The sequence below is a fragment of the Leucoraja erinacea genome, chromosome 8 (assembly GCF_028641065.1).
Source record: "Leucoraja erinacea ecotype New England chromosome 8, Leri_hhj_1, whole genome shotgun sequence".
Taxonomy (NCBI): Eukaryota; Metazoa; Chordata; class Chondrichthyes; order Rajiformes; family Rajidae; genus Leucoraja; species Leucoraja erinaceus.
In genome coordinates this window covers 56659164-56681538 of record NC_073384.1, presented here as the reverse complement: position 1 = coordinate 56681538, position 22375 = coordinate 56659164, and the positions used below count along the sequence as shown (strand labels likewise).

Here is a 22375-nt window from a genome sequence, read left to right as displayed (position 1 = left end):
GATTTTTAAAACTGAACTGCGTATTTTGAAATGCTTCAAACCTTAATGTGGCTTTTGTTATTGTTCTTTAATCCAGTGTTGCCTTGATGAATCACAGTTGCTGCCCAAATGTGATTGTAACCTACAAGGGGACAGTTGCGGAGGTCAGAGCCGTGAAGCGGATAGACCCTGGTGAAGAGGTTGGAAAGCAGGATGGCCAAACCTGTTTTTATTTTCAATAAAAACAACATTTAAAAAAAATAATGATGTACTCTTTTGCTAAATGTATGTGTATTGAAAATTAAGAATATATACATACTGAAACTTTGTTACTGTACCCTCTCTGCTTCAGAGGGAGGTTTGCAACAAATTAGCATGGGTAATGCAGATAAACTGCTACTGAGGACTAATATACCTTGCAATGTAATTGTTAAGGCACACATTTATGGTGTTATGAATGTTGAAAATCTGCATTATCAAAGATACAGTGTGTAATGGACATTATTTTTATAAAGGTGATTGAACTCTTCAATCGGATAGGAAGAGTCTGAGTTTAATGGTTGAGCTTAGTGCAATGTCCCCTAATTCTCTCCCCCCCCACACACACACACACACACACACACACACACACCATGAATTCGTTTACAAAGAATAATGATCACACTGGGAGGCCAGGTAGAGATTTGGTTTGGAAACTGACAAAGACAATGTTTTCTATTGATACTTGTTCAATGATACCCTATCAACCAAAGTAATATTTGATTCTAGTCTTTTGCCTCCAATACAATCCAAATGATCATGCCCATAGACTGCATATTCATGGGGCATTACTGTTGAGACATATCCATAAGAAAAGCACCTCCACTTATAACATGGGTTTCATTATGGGAGAGGGTTTGTATCATGGAAAATTCCAACCCTTCTGTAATACTGTACTTATTGTTTAAATATTACATTTAATAATTGCAACGGCTTATCATCTGCAGGCCAACAGAATCCAAATTCAATTTTTATTTCATGACGGGTATGAAATGGAAATCTCACTTTTTTTTCTGTCTAACAATGTTGTAGATTTTCACCAGTTACATTGATCTGCTGTATCCAACCGAAGACAGGCAAGACCGATTGAGGGATTCTTATTTCTTTACTTGCGATTGTAGAGAATGTGCAACAAAAGCTAAGGTAATGTTTTTTGAACTTCATGCTGTTTCTCTTGCTGTAATTTACTTGGCCACAGTCCAGCCTTTACTCTGGGTTCCATCTTACATTCTTCACAACAGTTCAGAGGATGAGGCAGTCTCCACTGGAGCAAAGTTCAGATGTGATCCATAGAAATGGATTGTTCTGGGTTAGAGGTTGCCTGAGCACAAGATACTAAACATTCCAGATTTGTTTTTCCTATGTTTCTGCATGCAGTATTCTTTTTCAAAAGTTTTGCAAATACCAATTTGTTTTAAAACTTAAAACTACAATATCACGTAATGGAAATTACTTTTTGTGACTTTATGCCGTTGATATTTTTCTAATGCTAATCGTCAATACAAGTGCTCTATAACCACTATTTAAAATGGTGTGTTTTTCCATGGTGGTAAGTCAGTGAAAATGCAGATAAATTTCCCCTACATTGCACAACCCCCCCTTTAAAATTGGTATGATTTAGGGCTGAATAATAATAGAAAACTTTGGAAATACTTAATTAATAAAAGTTTTTTTTTTTTTAACCTTTTTCTATGGTTTGTATGGAAACTTATTATCTATTTTATGTAAAGCACTTTGGTGTCAATGCGAGTTGACTTAAAATGTGCTTATAAATAACACTTACTTACTAATACCTAATTTTGGAGTTCTTGTGCAATGGCTATTATCATTCTAAATCTGAGTGACAGATTTTCATGAATCAAATATATTAGTAGTGCTGAGATGGGCCATTGAAATATAGAAACTTAGAGAATAGATATCTCTCTGAATGGTGGGAAGGACTTGTGTCTAAAATAGCTTGACCGTGTTTCTGTCCTTTTGCAAAGCTGAATGTTGGAGGAGGTCAATTAGAGTGAAGATCTTTATAAAACTTTTTTTTTCAGTCTGAAGAAGGGTTTCGGCCTGAAACGTTGCCCATTTCCTTCGCTCCATAGATACTGCTGCACCCGCTGATTTTCTCCAGCATTTTTTTTGTCTACCATCTTTATAAAACTGACACTTTTTGATGCTGCTGGGTTGCATTTTTATAGATTTTACTTCATCTTCAGTTAAAACCAAATTAAGAACAAAACTGAATTGTTGATGTCACTCTCTGGTGATCTGTTTGACCATTTATGGCCCAAGTTGTTGAACCTGGGGACATACTGCACAGAAACAGCACTTTTTCCCCAACTTCCATGCCTCGTCTAGTCCGATCTGCCTGTGTTTTGCTCACATATCTCTCTAAATCTTTCCTGGCCTTGTACCTGTCCAAGTGTCTTCTAAATCTTGTTGTTACCAGTCTCAACTGCATTCTCTGGCAGCTCGTTCCATATACCCACCTCCCTCTGAGTGGAAAGGTTCGGGTTGTGATTCCATTGGCCTTGTACCTGTCCAAGTGTCTTCACCTAAATGATTTTGTTGTGATCACCCCTCAGTATCCTGCGCTCAAGAAACTGCATAGCCTGTCTCTGGCAGCTCTTCGTTGAGCAAAGCTAACACAATACTCTAAAACACAGCCTCCACCTCCCTCTGAGTGGAAAAAGTTGCAGCTCGGCCTTTACCACCCATTGGCCCCTTCCTGAAAACAAAGCCGCCCTCTTTCTGAAATATGGACCTCTGTAAAAAGCCGCCTTCTTGATTACCCTTGGCAGATCCCAGGAAAAGTTGCAAATTGCACTTTTTTCATGTGCTTTCCATCAAGTCTCTGTGAATGAACGATTCTGAGCAACCCTAGAAGAGAATGCTTAGCCAAATGAATTTATTCCTGTGTATCATGCATTTATGCAAACGTTTTGACACTTCTATGATGATCACCCCTCAGTATCCTGCGCTCCAAGGAATAAAGTCATAGCCTGTCCAAACGTTCCCTACAGCTTCAGCCCTTGAGTCCTGGCAACATCCTCGTAAATCTTCTTTACACTCTTACCAGCTTAATGAGATCCTTTCTATAGCAGGGTGAGCAAAGCTAACACAATACTCCAAACACAGCCTCATCAACATCTTGTACAACTGTAAGATAACGTCCCAACTTCTATACTCAGTACCCCGATGGCTGATGGCCAATGTACCAAAAGCCGCCTTTACCACCCTATCTACCCGTGATGCCACTTCCAGAACAAAGCCGCCTTCGCACCTCCACGGTAACACCCTTGAGATGGCAGAATTGGAATGAAAATATAGCAAAGTTGCAAATTGCACTTTTTTCATGTGCTTTCCATCAAGTCTTGTGAATGAACGAGGCTTCTGAGCAACCCTAGAAGAGAATGCTTAGCCAAATGAATTGAAAGAATGCCTTAAGAAAAGTGTAGCCTTGTATCATGCATTTACTGCAACGTTTTGATTGTTTTTATGCTCTTACTGCAGGATAAAGAGAAGCTGGAAGTGACAAAATACAATGAGCCACCAAAGCCGGAGGCTGTCAAGGATATGATCAAATATGCAAGGAATATAATTGAAGAGTTCAGGAGAGCCAAGCACTACAAAAATATCCTTTATCCAGTAGAATGGTCATGGGTTGTCATTTGTTGAACGTTGAATTCTAGTTTCTTGCTGTCTTCATGCTTGGTGTTCATATAGATTTGTATGGTCTAGATGTTCCATGGAGTCGGCAAGAAAGAGACCTAGTAACACTAGAAATAATTTAGAATGGCCAATTAACCTCCGACTCACATGTCTTCGGGACATGGGAACAGACTGGAGCACTCAAAGGAAACTTGCCTGGTCAGATGAAAAAGATGCAAACTTCACACAGCGTCACAGGTTGGGATTGAACCTGGTTCCCTGGTATTGTGAAGCAGTATCTCAACTACCTGCTCCACTTTGCCACCCCATGCTCCATGCCTTGTATATTTAGTAACAACAAGTTGGCCATCTAAATATAAAAATGATATTTAAATTTATAAATAATAGTATAGGGTGGATGGGATGTGGATAGAGGGAGATGAGGGCTGGTCAACAGGAATAAAAACCAGTGAGAGATGTGGGCAAACTAAGGGGATGTGAACTTGTAAACAATTTGGAATGGGTAAATGTAACTACCAGTATAAACTGCAGAGAAAGACACTAAAGGATATGGAGAAACAAATGTTAATACATATTCAATTCATTAATTGAAACTGTTGGTTGTGGTTTTTTTTAAAGCCGATAGAGTTTAGAGATTTGTAAAGTGGAGCATGGATCACGTGAGCCAGTCTTGTGTCTACCAAGCCAGAGGTTGAGGAGAGACCTGATTGAAGCATAATAAAGTTGAGAGGCATATAGATAAGGTAGACAGTCAGAACCTATTTCCCAGGGTGGAAAAATCAAATGCCAGAGGGCATTGCTTTAGGTTGAGAGGGACAAAGTTTAAAGATATGCAGGGCAAGTGTTTGCACAAATGAAGGTGAGGGCTTGGAACATGCTGCAGGGGTGGTGGTGGTGGAGGCAGATGCGGTTGGTGCATTTAAGAGGTTTTTGGATGGTCACGTGGATATGCAGAGAATGGAAGGGTACAGATTATATGCAGGCAGATAGAGTTGGTCGTGGCACCGACATTGCAGGCTGAAGAGCTTGCTCCTGTGCTGTACTATTCTATGTTGACTGTGCAGATTTGTGTGCCTGATACAAGTAATTTAAAATTATACAATTGATTCAAAACTTATGGCATTAATGACCTGCTGTTTAAAAAAGTTCCACCCCATGCTCATAAATTCATATGATAGGAGCAGAATTAGGCTATTTGGCCCATCAAGTCATGTTGTGGCTAATGTTTCTTTCTCTCTTAACCTAATTTTCCTGTCTTCTCCCCATAACTCTCAACACCTATACTCATCAAGAATCTATCTATCTCTGCCTTAAAAATATCCATTGACCTGGCCTCCACAGCCTTCTGTGGCAATGAATTCTACAGATTCACAAGCCTCTGCCGAAAGAAATTACTCCTAAAGGAACGTCCTTTTATTCTGATGCCATGAGTCTCCGGTCGTAGACTCTCCCACTAATGGAAACATCCTCTCCACATCCACTCTATCCAGGCCTTTCATAATTTGGCAAGTTTCAATGAGGTTCTCCCATCCTTCTAAACTCCAGCAAGTAGAGGCGCAATCCCATCAAACATTCATCATGTATTAAACCCATTCATTCATTCAGACCCTCTCCTGAGCCAGCACATCCTTCCTCACATATGGGTCCCAGAATTGCTCACAAAACTCCAAATGCGGTCTGACCAGCCCCTAGCATAGCCTCAGCATGCTGGTGTACTGGAGTTGCATATTGGCTAGACTAGAATGGCAGATTTATTTTCCTAATGATCATTAATAAACCAGATGGGTTACATCCAACTGAAGGGTTATACATTAGCATTATTCATGCAAGCATTTTATTACAGAATTTATTTGATTAACAATTTCAATAGCCCAGCTGCTGTGGTGGGATTTGAGCGTCGTGTTTCTGGATCATCTGTCCTGGTCTCCACATTATTAGACCAATAATTTAACCAATCCTGCATCTCATATTGCCATGGAAGTGGGAAGGGAAGGGAAGGGGTGAGGTGGGTTTGTTTGAGAAGTTTTTCCCCAGTCTAAGCTTTCCAAATCTGAGGAATCTGAAGAAATGACAGCGATTTAAAGTTCTCAGAAGGAGTAGGGAAGTTTTAAAGGTTTATAGTGTGCAATGCGTTGTGTCCTAAAGTAGTGAGCACGGTAATACTTGAGGACAATTTGGATAAATATTCAAACTAGCAAAGGGGGAAAAAAGCAAACCTGGAGATTGCGATGGCCCTTCTGAGTTCTACGATTTTATTTTGTCCATTTTTTTGTGATGTTTCGGCTCGTTATATCATTTTATTTTCCCTTGTGACTCCAAGCACAATAGAAGACAATTTGTGCAAAGGTGTAGCCATGAAGGAACACAAAAGAAGAATCTTTCTGTATATTTTTCCATGCAATCAGTCCAGGTTCGACAGCTGTTTTTGCATTACAATTCTTAACCACCTGGCACCCCCTAGTGAATTGCTGGAGATCTGCGAGTTAAGTCTGGATAAGATGGGATCCGTTTTTGAGGATAACAACGTTTACATGCTGCACATGATGTACCAAGCCATGGGAGTGTGTTTGTATATGCAGGACTGGGATGGAGCACTCCGCTACGGGCAAAAAATAATCAAACCTTACAGGTAAATATAAAGTCTCATTTTATTTTCTACACAATTATAATGCAGTAATTCTATTTGAAAATATTTTTGCTGTATGGCTGCTTTTGTCTAAAATAAATAAGTAACCATACTTCATCACTGTACACCATTTAGTTAGCCTAGCTTTCACATTTCATTGTCATTAAAATTGTGATCAGGGTTTCAACTAATTCTTGTGTGTTGGTTTGTTTTGTTGCTACAGGTAATTCTTAATTTTCAAATGTTCAGTGAGTCGCTTTCTAGTGAGGGGGGGGGGGCCTAAATTCACTGCCAAAGGAGGTTGTAAACAATGGCCTACCTGGTGCCTGTTAGTTTTGAATGTTGAAGCTTGCCAATAAATACGAATGATTTTAGATAAGGATGAATCCTGCACAGAGGAATGTAAAATAATTATTTAGAATGCACAAAGAGATTTATGAGATAGGTATGGGAAGAGAGCTTGTGCTAAACCAAGCAGAAAGACCTAATGTTTAGTGACCAAGCTGTAGCCCATCTGTGTCATGGGGTGCCAAGGTGGTTGTTTTTGCATCAACCTTGGGGCGATTTTCCAATGCTGACATTGGTGACAAGATTGTTTGCTTATTTCCATTCTCTATTTTGTTTCCCCATGGCTCCCCTGGGCAGGATTGTAGTTGGCTGCGTGTTGTATCAGTCACCATTAATGCATGGTGCACAAATCATGAAAATGAAATACAAATTATGGGCTGAACATGGAATTAATTTTAAGGGTCATTTACACTGAAGTGACATTCTTCAACAGGGACTGAAATCATAAACAGCTTGAGTTGATTACGAATTAAACATTTCCTTCAAGAAAAATACTTCAATATTGAGAACTGTGTAGATCATTAATTGCCATATTGTTGCATGCTAGAGGATCAGTTTCCTTTGGGGATTGTTGCCCGACTCAAAATTGGCTTGTTGATTCATGGGTTATGAATGGGTTTTGTTCTGGGTATCTCTGCCATGTGCTATCAGAAACAATGTTGAAGAGGTAGAGCTGTAATGCAATACATCTGCACACAACGTCAATACAAGTGTCCTGTAGTCTTCAGCAGCTTCTGTGCAACTTGAAGGTATCTCCTCAAACTGGTTCCATGCCAGAATTGGGAAGATGGCTCTGTAAGTTACTGTAGGTCAATAGGCGCTGTGTCCTCCATGTGCACATGTTTTTTTTAATCTCTACTTACTATCTGAAGTAATTAGCAGTCCATGCCAAATTCCCCTCGCATCTCCCAATGCTTCTAGCCCTGGACCTAGCTGATCCCTTTACAACTCAGCCCTTCTGTAGAGCTTGGTGCAATGTACACTGAAATCACATCATCGATGGAAACTGATGAGATGCAAGGCTGCCAGTGGCAGGAACTTTGATTTGCCAGAACTATTGTCAGAAATCCTGATTACATTCCCATTTAAAAGGACGGTTTGGGTAACTGATATGTGCCCATGACTTTCTGGCAACGTGTTGAAGAGTGAGGATCCTCACTAGAGGATGTCATTAGGTTAGCTCTCCTGAAACTGGTGTAGCACCTAGAGATTAAAATTCCTCAACTTCAAAGGTCAGACTTTATATTCAAGCTTTGAGTTGGCAGATGAAAGACTAAATTTGATTTTGAGGGATAAAAGCATGAATGTTTTTGATCTTCTGTCTACCTAATTGCTTTAAAAAAAACAATTGGTTTGATAAATCTTGACAGCAGTAATTTATATCTTTCAGCTTTTAAAGCAATTGTATAAATATTCGAGAGTGACCTGTAGGCATAAAACAGCTGCTGATCCAGAACTATGTGGCAAATGCATCATCCGAGGTAGAAGGAAAGGAGTTTAGAGCGGGCAAGATGGTGACAATGTAATTTGAGGAAGTGGATGATGAGAAATCAGTAAATGTCATTATAGTGAAAGTCTGGATACTTTTTTTTTAGAAAAAGAGCCGCATATCATTTGGTGCAGCAAGTGCTAAGAATGTGGCATGTTGACTTATTACAAAGAACATTACATATGTGAACATCCTTGATGCAGTTCTACAAGGCTTTAGACAGGTTGGAACATGAGAGCTGTGTGGTGCTTCACCTGCCTTGGAGGCAGTGCAACCAACACTAAATTAACTCTTGGGGTTAATGGCGTTGCTGTAAGTGGATCAGATTTAGCCTAAACATGCAGGTGTTTATAAGATTGAGAGGTGGGAAACATCTATAATATTATTCAATAAGATTTTGACAGAGTAGGCACTTTAATTATTTCTTCTGTTGAAAAATCTAGAAATGAGCATCATAGCTTCAGGGTAAAGGGTTGGGTTGAGAAGGGTTGAGAAATGTCCTCATTCTGTGGGTGGTGTAATGCCTGTCTGTTTGAGGGACTATTAGACATTTTGTGTTCATCCAACTCTTCACCCACCTCCCACCTTCAATCTGAAGAAGAGTCCCGACCCGAAACATCACTGATTGCTTCTCCAGAGATGCTGCCTGATCCGCTGAATTACTCCGGCATTTTGTGTCTATCTTTGGTATAAAACAACATCTGCAGTTCTTTTTTTCTATAATTTAATGCCTTAGTTTAATTTAATTTAGAGATACAGCACGGAAACAGGCCCTTCGGCCCACTAGGTCCACGCTGACCAGCGATCCCTAAGGACAATTTTTACATTTACCAAGCCAATTAACCTACAGACATGTACGTCTTTGGAGTGTGGGAGGAAACCAAAGATCTTGGAGAAAATCCACGCAGGTCACGGGGAGAATGTACAAACTCCGTACAGACAGCACCCGTAGTCGGGATCGAACCCGGGTCTCCGGCGCGGCAAGGCAGCAACTCTACCGCCGTGCCACTGTGCCACCCTTGTTTTCTTCCAGTCATTTATTTTGCTGTTATGATAATAGGGACTCTAGTGATGTGTGAGTGAGATACAGTCACATTGCAAACCGCATGGCACTCCAGTGTAATTAGTGTCTCCTTAAATTTGATTTTGGTGTGCATGGTTATATTATTGTTTGATAGCATGCATACTTTCTAACTATGGATGTTGCATGTAGAAAAGAAAATGAGATTTAAAAGTGGGCAAGAGAAAATTAAAGTTAAAGGCACCTTTATTTTTACTTTTAAAGCAGTAAACACTATCCTCCATATTCTCTGAACGTTGCTTCCATGTGGCTGAAACTGGGTCGATTGTATATGGGTCTAGAACATCATTCTGCTGGAGCAAAGGCATTGAGGAAGGTAAGAAATAACGTATCTTGGTCTCTTTTTTGTTATCCAGAGAGTTTATAACTAATGTGATTATTTCAGTTGTTTAAAATTTTAATTTATTGTCATGTGTACTGAGGTGCAGCGAAAAGCATTTTTTTGTTGCATGCTATCCAGTCAGTGGAAAGACCATACATGATTACAGATGCAGGATAAAACGAAAAACGTTAGGTGCAAAGTATAGTCTGATTAAAGATAGTCCGAGGGACTACAATGAGGTAGATGGTAGGTCAGGGACACTCTCTAGTTGGTGATAGGATGGTTCAGTTGCCTGATAACAGCTGGCTAGAAAATGTCCCTGAATCTAGAAGTATGTTTTTTCATACTTCTGTACCTCTTGTCTTATCCTTGATTATGTGGTAGCCTTGCTGAAGCAGCATGAAAATAGATGGAATCAATGGAAGGGAGGTTGGTTTGCACGATAGTCTGGACTGCATCCACAATGCTCTGCAATTTCTTGCAGTCTTGCATGGATTTGTTAGATTAATAAGAAATATTGAAAAATGGTTCATGAGAGCCTTACCCAGTGTTCTAGCAAGAAGCAATAGACCAGTCTCTCCCTCTGCTCAGTTTTAAATTGCTTAGTGGAAGAAACAAGCTGTTCAGTTGTGCAGCATGCTGCAATTTGTTAAAGCTATAAGCTTTCTCTACCACCTTTTTAATACATTTCAAATAGTTTAAAAGTGGATCTTTTTCTGAATTTCTGTAATTGTGCCTGCTCATTATTTGTGGAGACTTGAACTAGAATTTCATCTTTGAGTTCCCCAACTACAATACATTTCCTTTGTGAATACTGATTGAAAAGTCTCCATTTCTGATATTTTCCGGCTACACACACAAATTGCATCTGTTGTCCCTAATAGGCCTTTCTCTTTTTTTGCCCTTAATATGTTTACAAAATGCCTTCATATTGTCTTCTGCATTATTCTGTGACCTTTCCTTTGCCTTCGTATTTTCCTTTTTCAGTTCCTTCCTAATTTTGTTTATTCTTGCGCCTTCGCTGTGTTTGGTCGTCTGAACCTGCCATATGTGCTTTTTTTTAGTCAACGCTTCATATCCCTCTTTACCCTGGCAGGAACATGTTGGTCTGAACTTTCGCTGTTTTTTCTCTGATTGTATCTCACTGTACAAATGTAGACTTGTCTGCAAGTAGATGCTGCCATTCTACACTTTGCAGGTTCTGTATTATTGTAAAGAAATCCGTTCTTCTGCGCCCCCCCCCCCCCACACAACCCAATTTTGAGTTATTTATTCTTGGTCTATTCCTCAACACTGAAGTAATGCATTTCTTGACTAACAGTGCAATGTCACTTATTTTACAACCCCTTGCTCGTGTGAGGTAGGGATACATAATTATCAGTCTTGCCAATCTTTCAACATGTCTCAGTGATTGCAACAATATTATAGTCCCACAAGTTAGTAAATGTCCATGTAAAATGCTTGTTAGACCCCCTGCCCTAAAATAAATGACATGTAGCTTTTTTTTCCCCCAGCTGCTCTGCCTCTTGGATTTAGTGACATTTTCGGCTTCAGGTGTTTGTACCTTTCCAAGTGGACATCTATGTGGAGCCCCCTTCTCCTAAACCTTCCCCAGTAGCACCAGCAAACCTCTCCACTGCATTGTTGGCCACATCCTGCTTGTTCAGGCTCCATCTTCTCCAGAAAGAGTCCTGGTCACCCATAAACCTAAAGCCCATCTTCCTGCACCATCCCTACACCCATGCATTCAATTGACCTATTTTGCTATTCCAATGTAGCTAGTTTTGGTTAGTATATGAAAAATGATGTAGTTTAAGTTTATATAACAATTAGATTGTGGAAATGTAATAGGTTAACCTTTTAACTGTTGTTTTTCTTGCTTGCAAATCACTGCGGCAATATATTAAAAATATGCATTCAACTTAGTAGAATGCATTCCATGCAAACTCCATATGCATGTTTCACCTTGGTACCGGTTCACATGTTCTTTTCTTTGGTGAAAGAGACGAACCTGTACTGTGGTTTAGTTTAGAGATACAGCCTGGAAACAGGCCCTTTGGCCGACACTGACCAGCCACACACACACTCTATCTTACGCACACTAGGGACAATTTACAATTTTACTAAAGCCAATTAGCCTACAAACCTGTACATCTTTGGAGTGTGGGAGGAAACTGGAGCACCCACGCAGGATACAGGGAGAATGGCCAAACTCCATACAGACGATAGAACTTTATCCCTGGAGGGAAAATAAACTGCACACGTGGTCAGAATCGAACCCGGGTCACTGGCGCTGTAAGGCATCAATTCTATCGCAGCGCCACCGTGCCGCCCTTTGCTGAGATTGTTGACTCAATAAATCTTCTGCTCCTCCATTCGGATCCCTACTTGGATCCTACCAGTTCTTTGCGGTGAATGTCTGGAACTGCTGCCCTGGTTATTCTTGGTCATGCCGACTCTGACCTCTCCCCTCTCCTTACATAAAGTTGCCAACGTCACTAAACTTAAGAATTTTATGTGTGCTGCAACTGGAATTACTTATTAATGCAATGTGATGTAACAAAGTAGAACATTTGCAATTCAGTTTTAAAACGTGTGCACTTTTTCGGATGTTTCTTGAGGGATATTGACTGAAATTGGGCATTTTCTTTCACAGGCTTTGGCTATCATGGAAGTGGTGCATGGGAAGGATCATCCATATATTTTTGAAATTAAAAAGGAATTGGAGGAGAAATGAATGTTTTTCCTTGACCATCACTATTCCTCAAATGAAATGCGAGACTATTCCCCTGTAACAGAATAATGTGTATTCGTTTGTAACAAAGGGTCTGAAAAATAACAGCATGAATGTTAAAGGAATGCTGTTTTTATTTTTGTTTCTAATATTTAACTGAGTATGACAATAAATATAAAATTGCATCACCTCAGATTTTTGATTTTGTTTGTGCGGTATGTTCTCTGAACATTTGACTTGTTGCAAGCTTTTCAATATGTGCGAGTCTCTATGTATAAGAACTTAAGACATGGCCATTTGACTGCTCTGTCATTCAGCAGGATATCTAATCTTTTACCTGTGTATCACTTTCTTACTCTCAGACCATATCCCTTGTGATATCTAAAAATAAATCAATCTCTGTCTTGACCATACTTGGTGAGTGTGTTCATCCACGGCCATCTGAGTAGAAAATTCCAAATGTTCACAAATAAATTTCTTCTCACCTCTGTCCAGAAACTTTTTTTTTCCCCATTGAACACATTGTTTTCATAATGCAGTTTTTCTATAATGCAAGCTTTCTTAGGATAGTTATCATGTTAAAGCAAAACTACCTGTATTGATTAATTTTAAGATTTTATGCTATGTAATTTGTGTTGTAGTTTTAAGAATGTAATCATTAAGGACCTACTTGCTCCACTGTGATTTGGAGGAGCATAGATGCATGACCTGCAGCTTTGTGGCTCACGGGATCTTTTCTTCGGGCTACCTTGATGAATGTGCGAGAAAGCCGAACCTTCACTAGATCGCTCCAACATACACCTGCAATGGAACAAATATTCTTTGGGGCTATGTAAAAATCTCATCAGGATGGCAAGGTCAGCACTAAGGAGGAATGCATCAGTGAGGTTGCAAAGAGGCAACACATTGCCAAAGTTGCACGCTCAGTAAGGTGAAATGTGTCTCGAGTTGCCATGGATCGAGCAAAGGTCCAACAAGAATCAGGATCACCAACATGACTAGGAGCACCAGAGAACAAGAAATCAGCAAAAAAACGAGGGAACAACCCATATCTTGGTCAATGATGAAATAGTGGAGACAACAAACAGGGAACGAGTGTCGGAGATGAACTTGAGAATGGATGTGCCAATGACTCCATGACTAGTAAGGAGAAAATGGGTTCAATTTACATTCTGTTAAAACACCATAGAGTATACTCTCCGTTGTTCAACTGAGAGGTGCAATGTGTTCAAAATTATATGTCTGCAACCTTTGGGGTCACTTTTGCCAAGTCTTTTACTTTTTGCTGTCTTGGATAAATTGTTTTTGCGTGTTGTCCGAGTCTGTGCCTGTGGTACTGCTGTAAACAAGATTTTCATTGCTACCTGTACCTCAATGAATTTATGCATGGGTCAATGGGCAGAAGATCAAAATTATGTGGATATTGCACCTGTAAAACCACACACAAAAAGCCAAATCTGTATTCAGTCATCTTTTTATAGAAGAAAATATGGTGGTATATTAAAATGCAATGTAGGGATGATATGGGTGCTGTCAACACATTTGAGAAATTATGGCAGTTATATTGTTTCCACATTGCGATAAAAAGGATATCAACAGTGAGATTCTTGCAAAAATGCTTTATTGTGTATATGAATGATAGAGAATTATCTTTTACAAAATGTTTGGTACATTCATGAATAAGGAAAGTCACAAAGCATATACAAAATTATTTACATGTCAGAAAAATTTGCTCTTATTTGTCTCATGAAGCAATGCTGAATGGTTCCGTATCCAAACAGAGGAAACAATAGTCAATGTAAAATACTGTCATGTTGTATCACAGTTTTGCACCAGAGAAATAATAAAACTTATACACTGAATATACATAAACCTGATGTTAAAAAGCATGCACTGTTAGTTTGAGAGGAAGAAAGGATAACCATAACATAAGACTCTTTCACTTAATGTATTAAGACCATTGTTGAATGTCATTGTGGACATGAGTCTATACACTTACATTTCTTAAAGTTGCATTTAAAGGGCCAAACCCTTTTCATGAAATTAGTATAAGAAACACTTTGTACACTTATGTTTTCCAAAACTAAAGCCTGTCCATTGTACTACTCTCCAGCTGTGAAGTTTTGCTCCATATGCTTCAACTTGTTTCGTAGGTGGAACATGTGCCACTGAAAAAACGGGCACGTTTACTGCTGTTTCACTGTTTCTACTTCTGCAGCTTTCTGAATATTTAAGTACTATGACAATAGAGGAGTGGCAATAAATTATACAATATAAAAATTATCAGCTCTATTGCTGGAATATGAATCTTTTGCCCCGTGTTGCAATCGTGGTGCACTGACCAGGGCATGTCATAATGCATTCAATAAATTGGTAATCGCAGAAGATCTTGTATCAACTGAGATTGGAGGGATGTCTTTATAAGAGATGTCATTTAGATGTCTTTAGAGAGTTGTGAATTTGTGGAATTCCCTGCCACAGAAGGCAGTGGAGGCCAAATCACTGGATGGATTTAAGAGAGAGGTAGATAGAGCTCTAGGGGCTAGGGGAGTCAAGGGATATGGGGAGAAGGCAGGCACGGGTTATTGATTGGGGATGATCAGCCATGATCACAATGAATGGCGGTGCTGGCTCGAAGGGCCGAATGGCCTCCTCCTGCATCTATTTTCTATATTTATAATGAGCTTTTTTTTTTAAATATTAAAGATGCTGCATGTTCCAAATGGTTTTGAACAGCTGCAAGTACCAATCCATGGAAACATGCTTTAAAAAATAGTTGCATGTCATAGATTGAATGGGTAAACAATCTGGTTAAAGCCTGTGGAGCAAAGATCTGCAAGTCATGTACATTGGCATGAAGAACAAATAATATCACTACTGATTGAACATATTAAAAACTAATATTGGGGTGTCAGTAGCTAAGAATAACACTGTACTTTTCTGTCCAAAGAAACCACTTTTCCAGTATTAAAAGCCAAGGATATAATTGTCCAAGCTTGGTATTTTCTTGTCAGATGCATCAAAAATGTTGGCCTGGATCTTGCTAGTTCCAATCGAAATGACTAGCATTCGGCAGTAAGCCTGAGACTTTGGTGCATGGTGTGTCAAATGTGCAAGCCTTGACTTGCTGACAGGTGGTGATTGTCTCTTGAATTCTGCACTGGGTTAGACCAGGCACAGGATCCAAGACTTCAGTGTTTTCAATGGGAACTGTGTAGCCATGGACCAAAAGGCAGTGAAAGGTAAGTTGCTTTTGCTAATCTTTTAAAATTGGTATTTATGTTACCCATTTTAAATTTTGTTTAAATGTCTCTGCCAGCTGTTAGTTTTTACAGGTGGGGAGATGACTCACTGTGGCCGTTCCCTTACTACTGCTGAAACCATATCATTGGAGTCTGGGGGGAGGAGTAGAGGGAAGTGAAACGAGGTCAGGAGGATCTGGCTATTCTTGTACAAACAAGATGCATTTTACATTTTGGTTGGGAGGTAAATTAAAAACTGGCCAGAATTAAGTGATATATATGGAATTGTGAAGTGAAATTGAAAAACTTAAAAATTGACTTTCTGGACTATGTCCAGCACATATTTGTGCCATTTTTTGGGGTGTTGCATGATGATAAAACAACACATATATAGTTACAATGAGGGAAGTTTCTGTAAGTAGTTCATCCTTACTTTCCCACAGATGGGAACCATTTTATTCTTGCACCAGTGGGGCAACATTGTCTTTGTGCCTTGCAATTCTATTATTGAATGATTGAAAATGTTAAGGCTATATTACAGTTTTTCAAATGAAACTAATGTAACATTTCCAGAGTTTACTTTTGGGATGAAGATTCTAATTTTTGGCAATGGTACCCAGATAACCATGCAGTCCAAACTTTCCAATTGCATTCAAATAGCCTAGAAAGTGATTGGCCTGTTGAAATCCAAGCCAACTATTTGTGCAATGGGAAAGGATTCTGGTTGCACCTCAAACCTAGAGTGATAAATGCATATATATATATAAATTATATAGTTCCTAGAACTAGTCCCAGTGAGCTTCATGGAGGAATAACATCTGTACATTTAAATGTATTTTAACTGTAAAATAAATCTGCTGCTGCTTGATCACTGATTGTAACAGATCTTAAAATCAAAACCAAACATTGCTCATCGGTTTTTTTTTTAAACAAACATTCAGCATTTCCAAACAATGCAAGATGCATTGCAGCGATTCTGCTTATGGCAAACTTTTGACAATCTATATGGATCACCGTTAAACAGCATGTGACCTCCAGAATTGAGACTCGACCAATAACGAACAAACCAAAAATACTGTGACAGTACAGATATTAGCATATTAAAAATTCAGATTGGGTTTTATCCCAATCTATTAAATTATATAAATATACAGATTAAGATCAGTCAATCATATTAGTCAGTGGAAAGAGCTTGCAAAGGCACAGCAGGTCAGCCATCAAAACAAGCACGTCTGAACAGTACTTGACAGAAGTTTAAAATTAGAGTAAGAGTGTATGTTTAATTTTCCCAGAACAGCATTATTTTGGACACATAGATCCGTCAAAGCCGTTAACAATATCCTGCCAAAAAAATGGTCACATCTAGAATCGCCTGCTGTTAACTACACTTATAAAAATTGAAATTAAATCTCACCAGACTAAACCCTGGATAGTATTTGGAGTTTCTGATGATAAATGTGGCAATGTTTTGCTATTAATGGCAGTTTCCAAAATGTGTTAAGGTCAAAGGCAAACTATACTAGGACATAATTCTGTGGAGGCTTTCAGTGCTGGATGACCCAGCTCATTAAGGACTGCGTGCAGGGCTCTGTATTGGTTGGAGATTGATTTTATGGTGTGTTTACTTCAATTTGCAAATTCTATTTCTAAGATAGAGGGCATGAAAACCACTAGCAACACACAAGCAAAATGGCTTTTAAAACAGATGTTACCTCCTCTGTATACAGGGCTGTGGAGGAAAGGGTAAGGGAAAAACTGCAGATGCTGGTTTAAATCGAAGGTAGACACAAAATGCTGGAGTAACTCAGCAGGACAGGCAGCATCTCTGGAGAGAAGGAATGGATAACGTTTCGGGTCGAGACCCTTCTTCTGCAAGTAAGAATTGCATTGTTCCATTTTGGAACATATGACAATAAAACCACTGGACGGTGGTGGACAGTGCTCTGTTTTTTTTTACTGGAAATTATTATTCCAGTGCAGTAACTACTAAAGAAGCTTGACATTTTCCCTGCACGGTCCACTGAAAATTCTCTTTCCTGTTAGCTTATTCAATAATTCAAGATTTAAGGCAGGTTTCAATAGCTGCCTCAATCTTATTTGAAGCTAGTAAGAATTGCAACAGATCCAAAGTATGGTTTACAGAAGTCAAAGTACCCAAGGACAACAGACTTGCCACGCTGACCTGATTAATTTTAAGAAAGAGCTCGCTCCATTTCCACTGCTAAATGTTAAGGTGGTTCAAATGCAAAGTATGAATTTGCAGCTAAATTAGCCGAGAGTTCTTCAGGAACTGTATGAGGACTTGGTAGACAAACCTGTATTGGGCTATAGTCTGTACCATCAACATCCGCTGTTGACGGAGAAATCCCAACATAACAGGCACTTCCAGCTTCTAAAATGGAATTGCAGAGAAGGTGTTTTAATGCGCAAAGTGGCAAACATTTGATTAATGAGATAATTCAGATACTAATAGACAACTACAAGTTTAAACACTTTAATAGTGCTAAATATAACGAGGTTTACGAACATGAGACATTTTAAATAAATAAACCAAAATGTAAATAGACACAAAAAGCTGGAGTAACTCAGCAGGTAAGGCAGAATCTCTGGAGAAAAGGAATGGGTGATGTTTCGGGTTGAGAAACTTCAGACTGGTGAGGGATAAGGGAAACAAGATATAGAAGGTGATGTGGAGAGATAAAAAGACAATGAATGAAAGATATGCAAAAAAAGTAATGATGATAAAAGAAACAGCCATTGTTAGCTGTTTGTAGGGTGAAAATGAGAAGACAGTACGACTTGGGTTGTGGAGAGGAGAGAGAGAGAGAGGGAGGGAATGCCGGGGCTTCCAAACCAAAATGTAGTATGGCTTTAAGTGCGTGGCCTCTTAATGGCCTGTTCTCACTATTTTTAGCTAACGTTTGACATTAGGTGTTTCTCATCTTACATCCAAAATGATGGCTTCGACTGGGGCCAAATGTTTCAAAGTAAAGAAGTAATTTAAGTTGAAATGAACACTTTGAAATATGGTAGTAAATAATGTCACTTTTGGGATATAATCTGAAGTGCTCCAATGGAGAAGTTGATAATGGCTAGCATTATACGATTGAAGAGAGTACAAAACATTACTAACATAGTCTTCATGCACACGAAGAAAACTTATGCCCAAGCAATCTGCAACCCATCCAATTGCAAAGGAACTAAACAGATGGACGGTATACCCTTCAGGAAGCTAGACAAGATCAAACCCTGATAATAAGGCTTCTCCCCTCAATCCTTACTTTGGGTCGTTGCTTTGCCTAGTTTTAGGTAGGTGCAAAAACATCCCTCCTACAGAGATTGTGGGCTATTGTTCTGAGGTGCTGGGAAGGAATTCTCAGCACCATTCCCTGAACACTGTATCTACAGGATATTAGCAGACAAAAGTACGTCCCCCATAACATGGTATTTGACATTTTACCTTGTTCTGGTGGAGAGTCATTGCAGCAAAATAACCTGCATCTCCCATTTAATAGACTAAAACTAAATTTCCCATTTTACACTGCATTTTATCTTTACATCTTTCAGCATCTCCGGGTTTGTCCGAAATAACGCATTGCAGACAGAACTGCAAAATGACAAATAATCCAATATCGTGGTAATAAAATGAATAGATAAGCTAGTTGTGTGTGTGTATATGTATATATAGATGTGTATATACACATATATTATATATGTTCCAGATATTAGCAAAATATGCAATGAAATACAAATGCCTGAAACTCTAAACATTTGTATGCTGACAGTGACCAAATAAGCCAACACAGAAGTAGTTAACCATCAGAAATAAAATGTCCTTTGTATAAATGATTGTTGCAAATTTCTATTCATTGTGCAGTCCAAGAATAGAAACCTGCAAGGATCATTTATCCAAACAGTTCAAAAAAATTTAAAAACATGATCCCAACATAATGATCTTAACACAAATGCAACACGATTATACCACCACTTTGTTAATAAATCAAAGACAAGAGTGATCAATTCACTCCCTAGAATAGCAACTTGAAAAAAATGTCAATTATCGGGACAGGACAGAACTTGCCAAAAAAGCTGCCAGCATTTCTGAACTGCCAGCCTTTCTCCTTGTGACCGCTACCAAGTTCTGGATTCCTGCACCAATTTGCTGTCCATTTTTAACGGGTTTTGCCAAATGTACTCTTAGGTCTTGCTGCAAATCCCAGCACGTGATGATCAATTGTTAATATTAATGTGCTAATTAATATAAATCAGTTAAACAGAACTGAATTTACTTAGTGTTTTAAGTGAAAAAAATTATCGATTCTATACTTATCTCATATATTATATTAATTCCAGATCCACAAATGCAATGAACTCTTTAAGAATAAGGGGTAAGCTGTTTAGAATGGAGATGAGGAAAAACATTTTTAACCCAGAGAGTTGTGTCTGTGGAATTCTCTGTCTCAGAGGGCGGTGGAGGCCGGTTCTCTGGAAATTTTCAAGAGATAGCTAGATAGGGCTCTTGATGATCGTGGAGTCAGGAGATATGGGAAGAAGGCAGGATTGTGGATGAATAGCCATGATCACATTGAATAGCTGGTGGTGGCTCGAAGGGTCGAATGCCCCTATTGTCTATTAATTGCCTAAGGTTTACACAATACGTGCTGGCAATATCCACATCCCATGAATGAATAAAAACCATTAAACCACAAAAAGATACCAGACCACTGGATCCTTAGTTCTTAGTATTTATAATTGGATTACATGCCAAGAACTCACCTCATTATGCTCCAAGCAACCGACCATGACTTCCGTTAGTATCACCACCCCTGTCCTTCCAGCTCCTGCACTGCAATGCACGACTATTGGTGGGTTGCAGCTTTTGGTAGAGTCGAGCATGCTATTGGTGTGCCGACGAACTGACTGAATTTCTTCTAGATAAGCTGAGAAATTAAAGGAAAATGTAGTCAGCAACAAAACTAAGTCCTAACACACAGAGTACATTTTGATAATTTCCTTACTGATTTACCAGCACATAGCACCCATCGTACCTTGTTGGAATAGTCACATTTTGGAGCTAATCAGCCCTGGCCTGGGTGAGGGTGTGGGGTGCAGATGAGATGGGGCAGGCAACAATAGAGATGGAGATGTCTTTAACGGTAGCACATATAGGTGGGTGTTTCGACAGTCTCGAGTTCAACATTCAATGCCCATATGGGAATCCTTCTTCAAATACTTGCATAACACGTTATTTCTATGACTTACAAACTTCTGCAGATGCACCATAGAGAGCATAATATCAGGTTGTATCTCAGCTTGGTTTGAGAATAGTTCTTCCCAAGCCAGCAGAGAGTTGTAGATGTAGCCCAGTCCACCAAGATTTCATTCACAAAATGTGGACAGGACAATTCAGCTAGTAATAAATATTGGGAACAAACTGTATTGTGGGCCAGACCAGCAGTTGTGCATTTTCTTTGTGACCACATCTGGACACCCACCGCTGCCCTCCGACAAACCGTATGTTTGCTTAATAATACGTTTCTTCCCATTGAATTAGCAATGAACAGCAAATGATAAGATTAGCATTTAATTCCATTGGTATGCATACTTACACAGAAAACCCTGAACGTCTTCTGGACAGCCGTGGTCTGGCCAGTCTGTGTACTGCAGATGCCACACGGTCCTCTCCTGCCCGGACAACAGGTGCTTGACCTTTAAACCCGTAGTTGCATAGCAACCAGAATCTGTGCGGAATTTGGTTGTCACCTTGAATTTCCCGTACGTTGCTGAGCTGTGCTTGGAGCCCAGTTTGGGCCAGTATCGATGGGTCTTTGGTTTTCCTCCCTCCTGCACGACAAATGATGTCTCATAAGTTTAGGAAATTTAAAACATATATCTCTTTGCAGTACCTTTGTCTTGAGTTATACCAAGAATAAGTCCCTCCACCACTCATGTCACACTAGCTTCTTGTTTTCACCCTACAAACAACTAACAACGGCCTGTTTCCTTTATCATTTTTTTTGCTTATCTTTTATTCATTTGTCCTATATCTACCCACATGATCGTCTATATCTCTCGTTTCCCTTATCCCTAACCAGTCTGAAGAAGGGTCACGGCCCGAAACGTCACCCATTCCTTCTCTCCAGAGATGCTGCCTGACCCGCTGAGTTACTCTAGTGTTTTACTGCAGCTTTTTGTGTCTCTTGGGTTTAACTAATAGGTCACCTCCCAATTACAATGCATATCCCTGAGGCACCACAGTATTGTTCACTCTCTTCATGTCTTAAGCTACTTTTTTTATTTCTTTATTCACAGTCATTTATACATTTGACTTAAACTTACTGGGACTGCATGAATATCCAACTAAAAGATAACAGGAAAATGATGACAGCTCAAAACAGCTTAACACACAAAATGACTAAGTGATTATATTACAAAGGAACGATTAGCTGACTGGACAGGCCTAGTGATAATCAGGAAAATGAAAAGTGGCAGTGACATTGGGGGTGACCCAAACAAATGCTTCAATAAAAGGTTTAAATGCAGAGGACTATGCTCAACATTTAAAGGGAGCAATAACATGCATGTAAAAGACATGTGGATAGGTACATGGATAGAAAATGTTTAGAGGGACGTGGGCCAAATATGGGGAGGTGGGGCGAGTGTAGATGGGACACCTTGTTTGGCAGAGGCAAGTTGGGTTGATGGGCCCGTTTCCAGGCTATATCACTAATAACATGTTTATCATTTGTTACATCCACACCCCAGACTTGTACCGTATTATCATGCACCTATACATACACAAATTCTGTGACATAATGCATTTTCTTCAGCATGTATGGAAACAAAACAATT

The 22375-nt window shown here is 39.3% G+C and overlaps 2 protein-coding genes across 4 annotated transcripts in view; one reads left to right on the top strand and one right to left on the bottom strand.

The window, feature by feature from the left end:
• Positions 1–12472, top strand: part of LOC129699728 (N-lysine methyltransferase SMYD2-like) — a 42657-nt gene extending 30185 nt beyond the window's left edge. Inside the window, exons 7-12 of one of the 2 annotated variants that reach the window (XM_055639753.1) lie at positions 77–179; positions 1051–1161; positions 3523–3643; positions 6136–6310; positions 9433–9541; positions 12204–12472. In XM_055639753.1, the coding sequence (XP_055495728.1) occupies positions 77–179; positions 1051–1161; positions 3523–3643; positions 6136–6310; positions 9433–9541; positions 12204–12284 (700 nt within the window). In that variant the 3' untranslated portion in view covers positions 12285–12472. Of the gene's footprint in view, positions 1–76; positions 180–1050; positions 1162–3522; positions 3644–6135; positions 6311–9429; positions 9542–12203 lie in introns of both variants that reach the window. The other variant, XM_055639752.1, reaches the window with a different exon arrangement.
• A 1413-nt stretch (positions 12473–13885) lies between these two features.
• The window catches only part of LOC129699727 (tyrosine-protein phosphatase non-receptor type 14-like), a 183488-nt gene continuing 174998 nt past the window's right edge, over positions 13886–22375 (bottom strand). For both annotated transcript variants that reach the window (XM_055639749.1, XM_055639751.1), the window contains 3 exons: positions 21133–21367; positions 20300–20463; positions 13886–17915 (listed from right to left, as the gene is read on the bottom strand). In XM_055639749.1, coding sequence (XP_055495724.1) covers positions 17787–17915; positions 20300–20463; positions 21133–21367 — 528 coding nt within the window. In that variant the 3' untranslated portion in view covers positions 13886–17786. The remainder of the gene's footprint in view (positions 17916–20299; positions 20464–21132; positions 21368–22375) is intronic.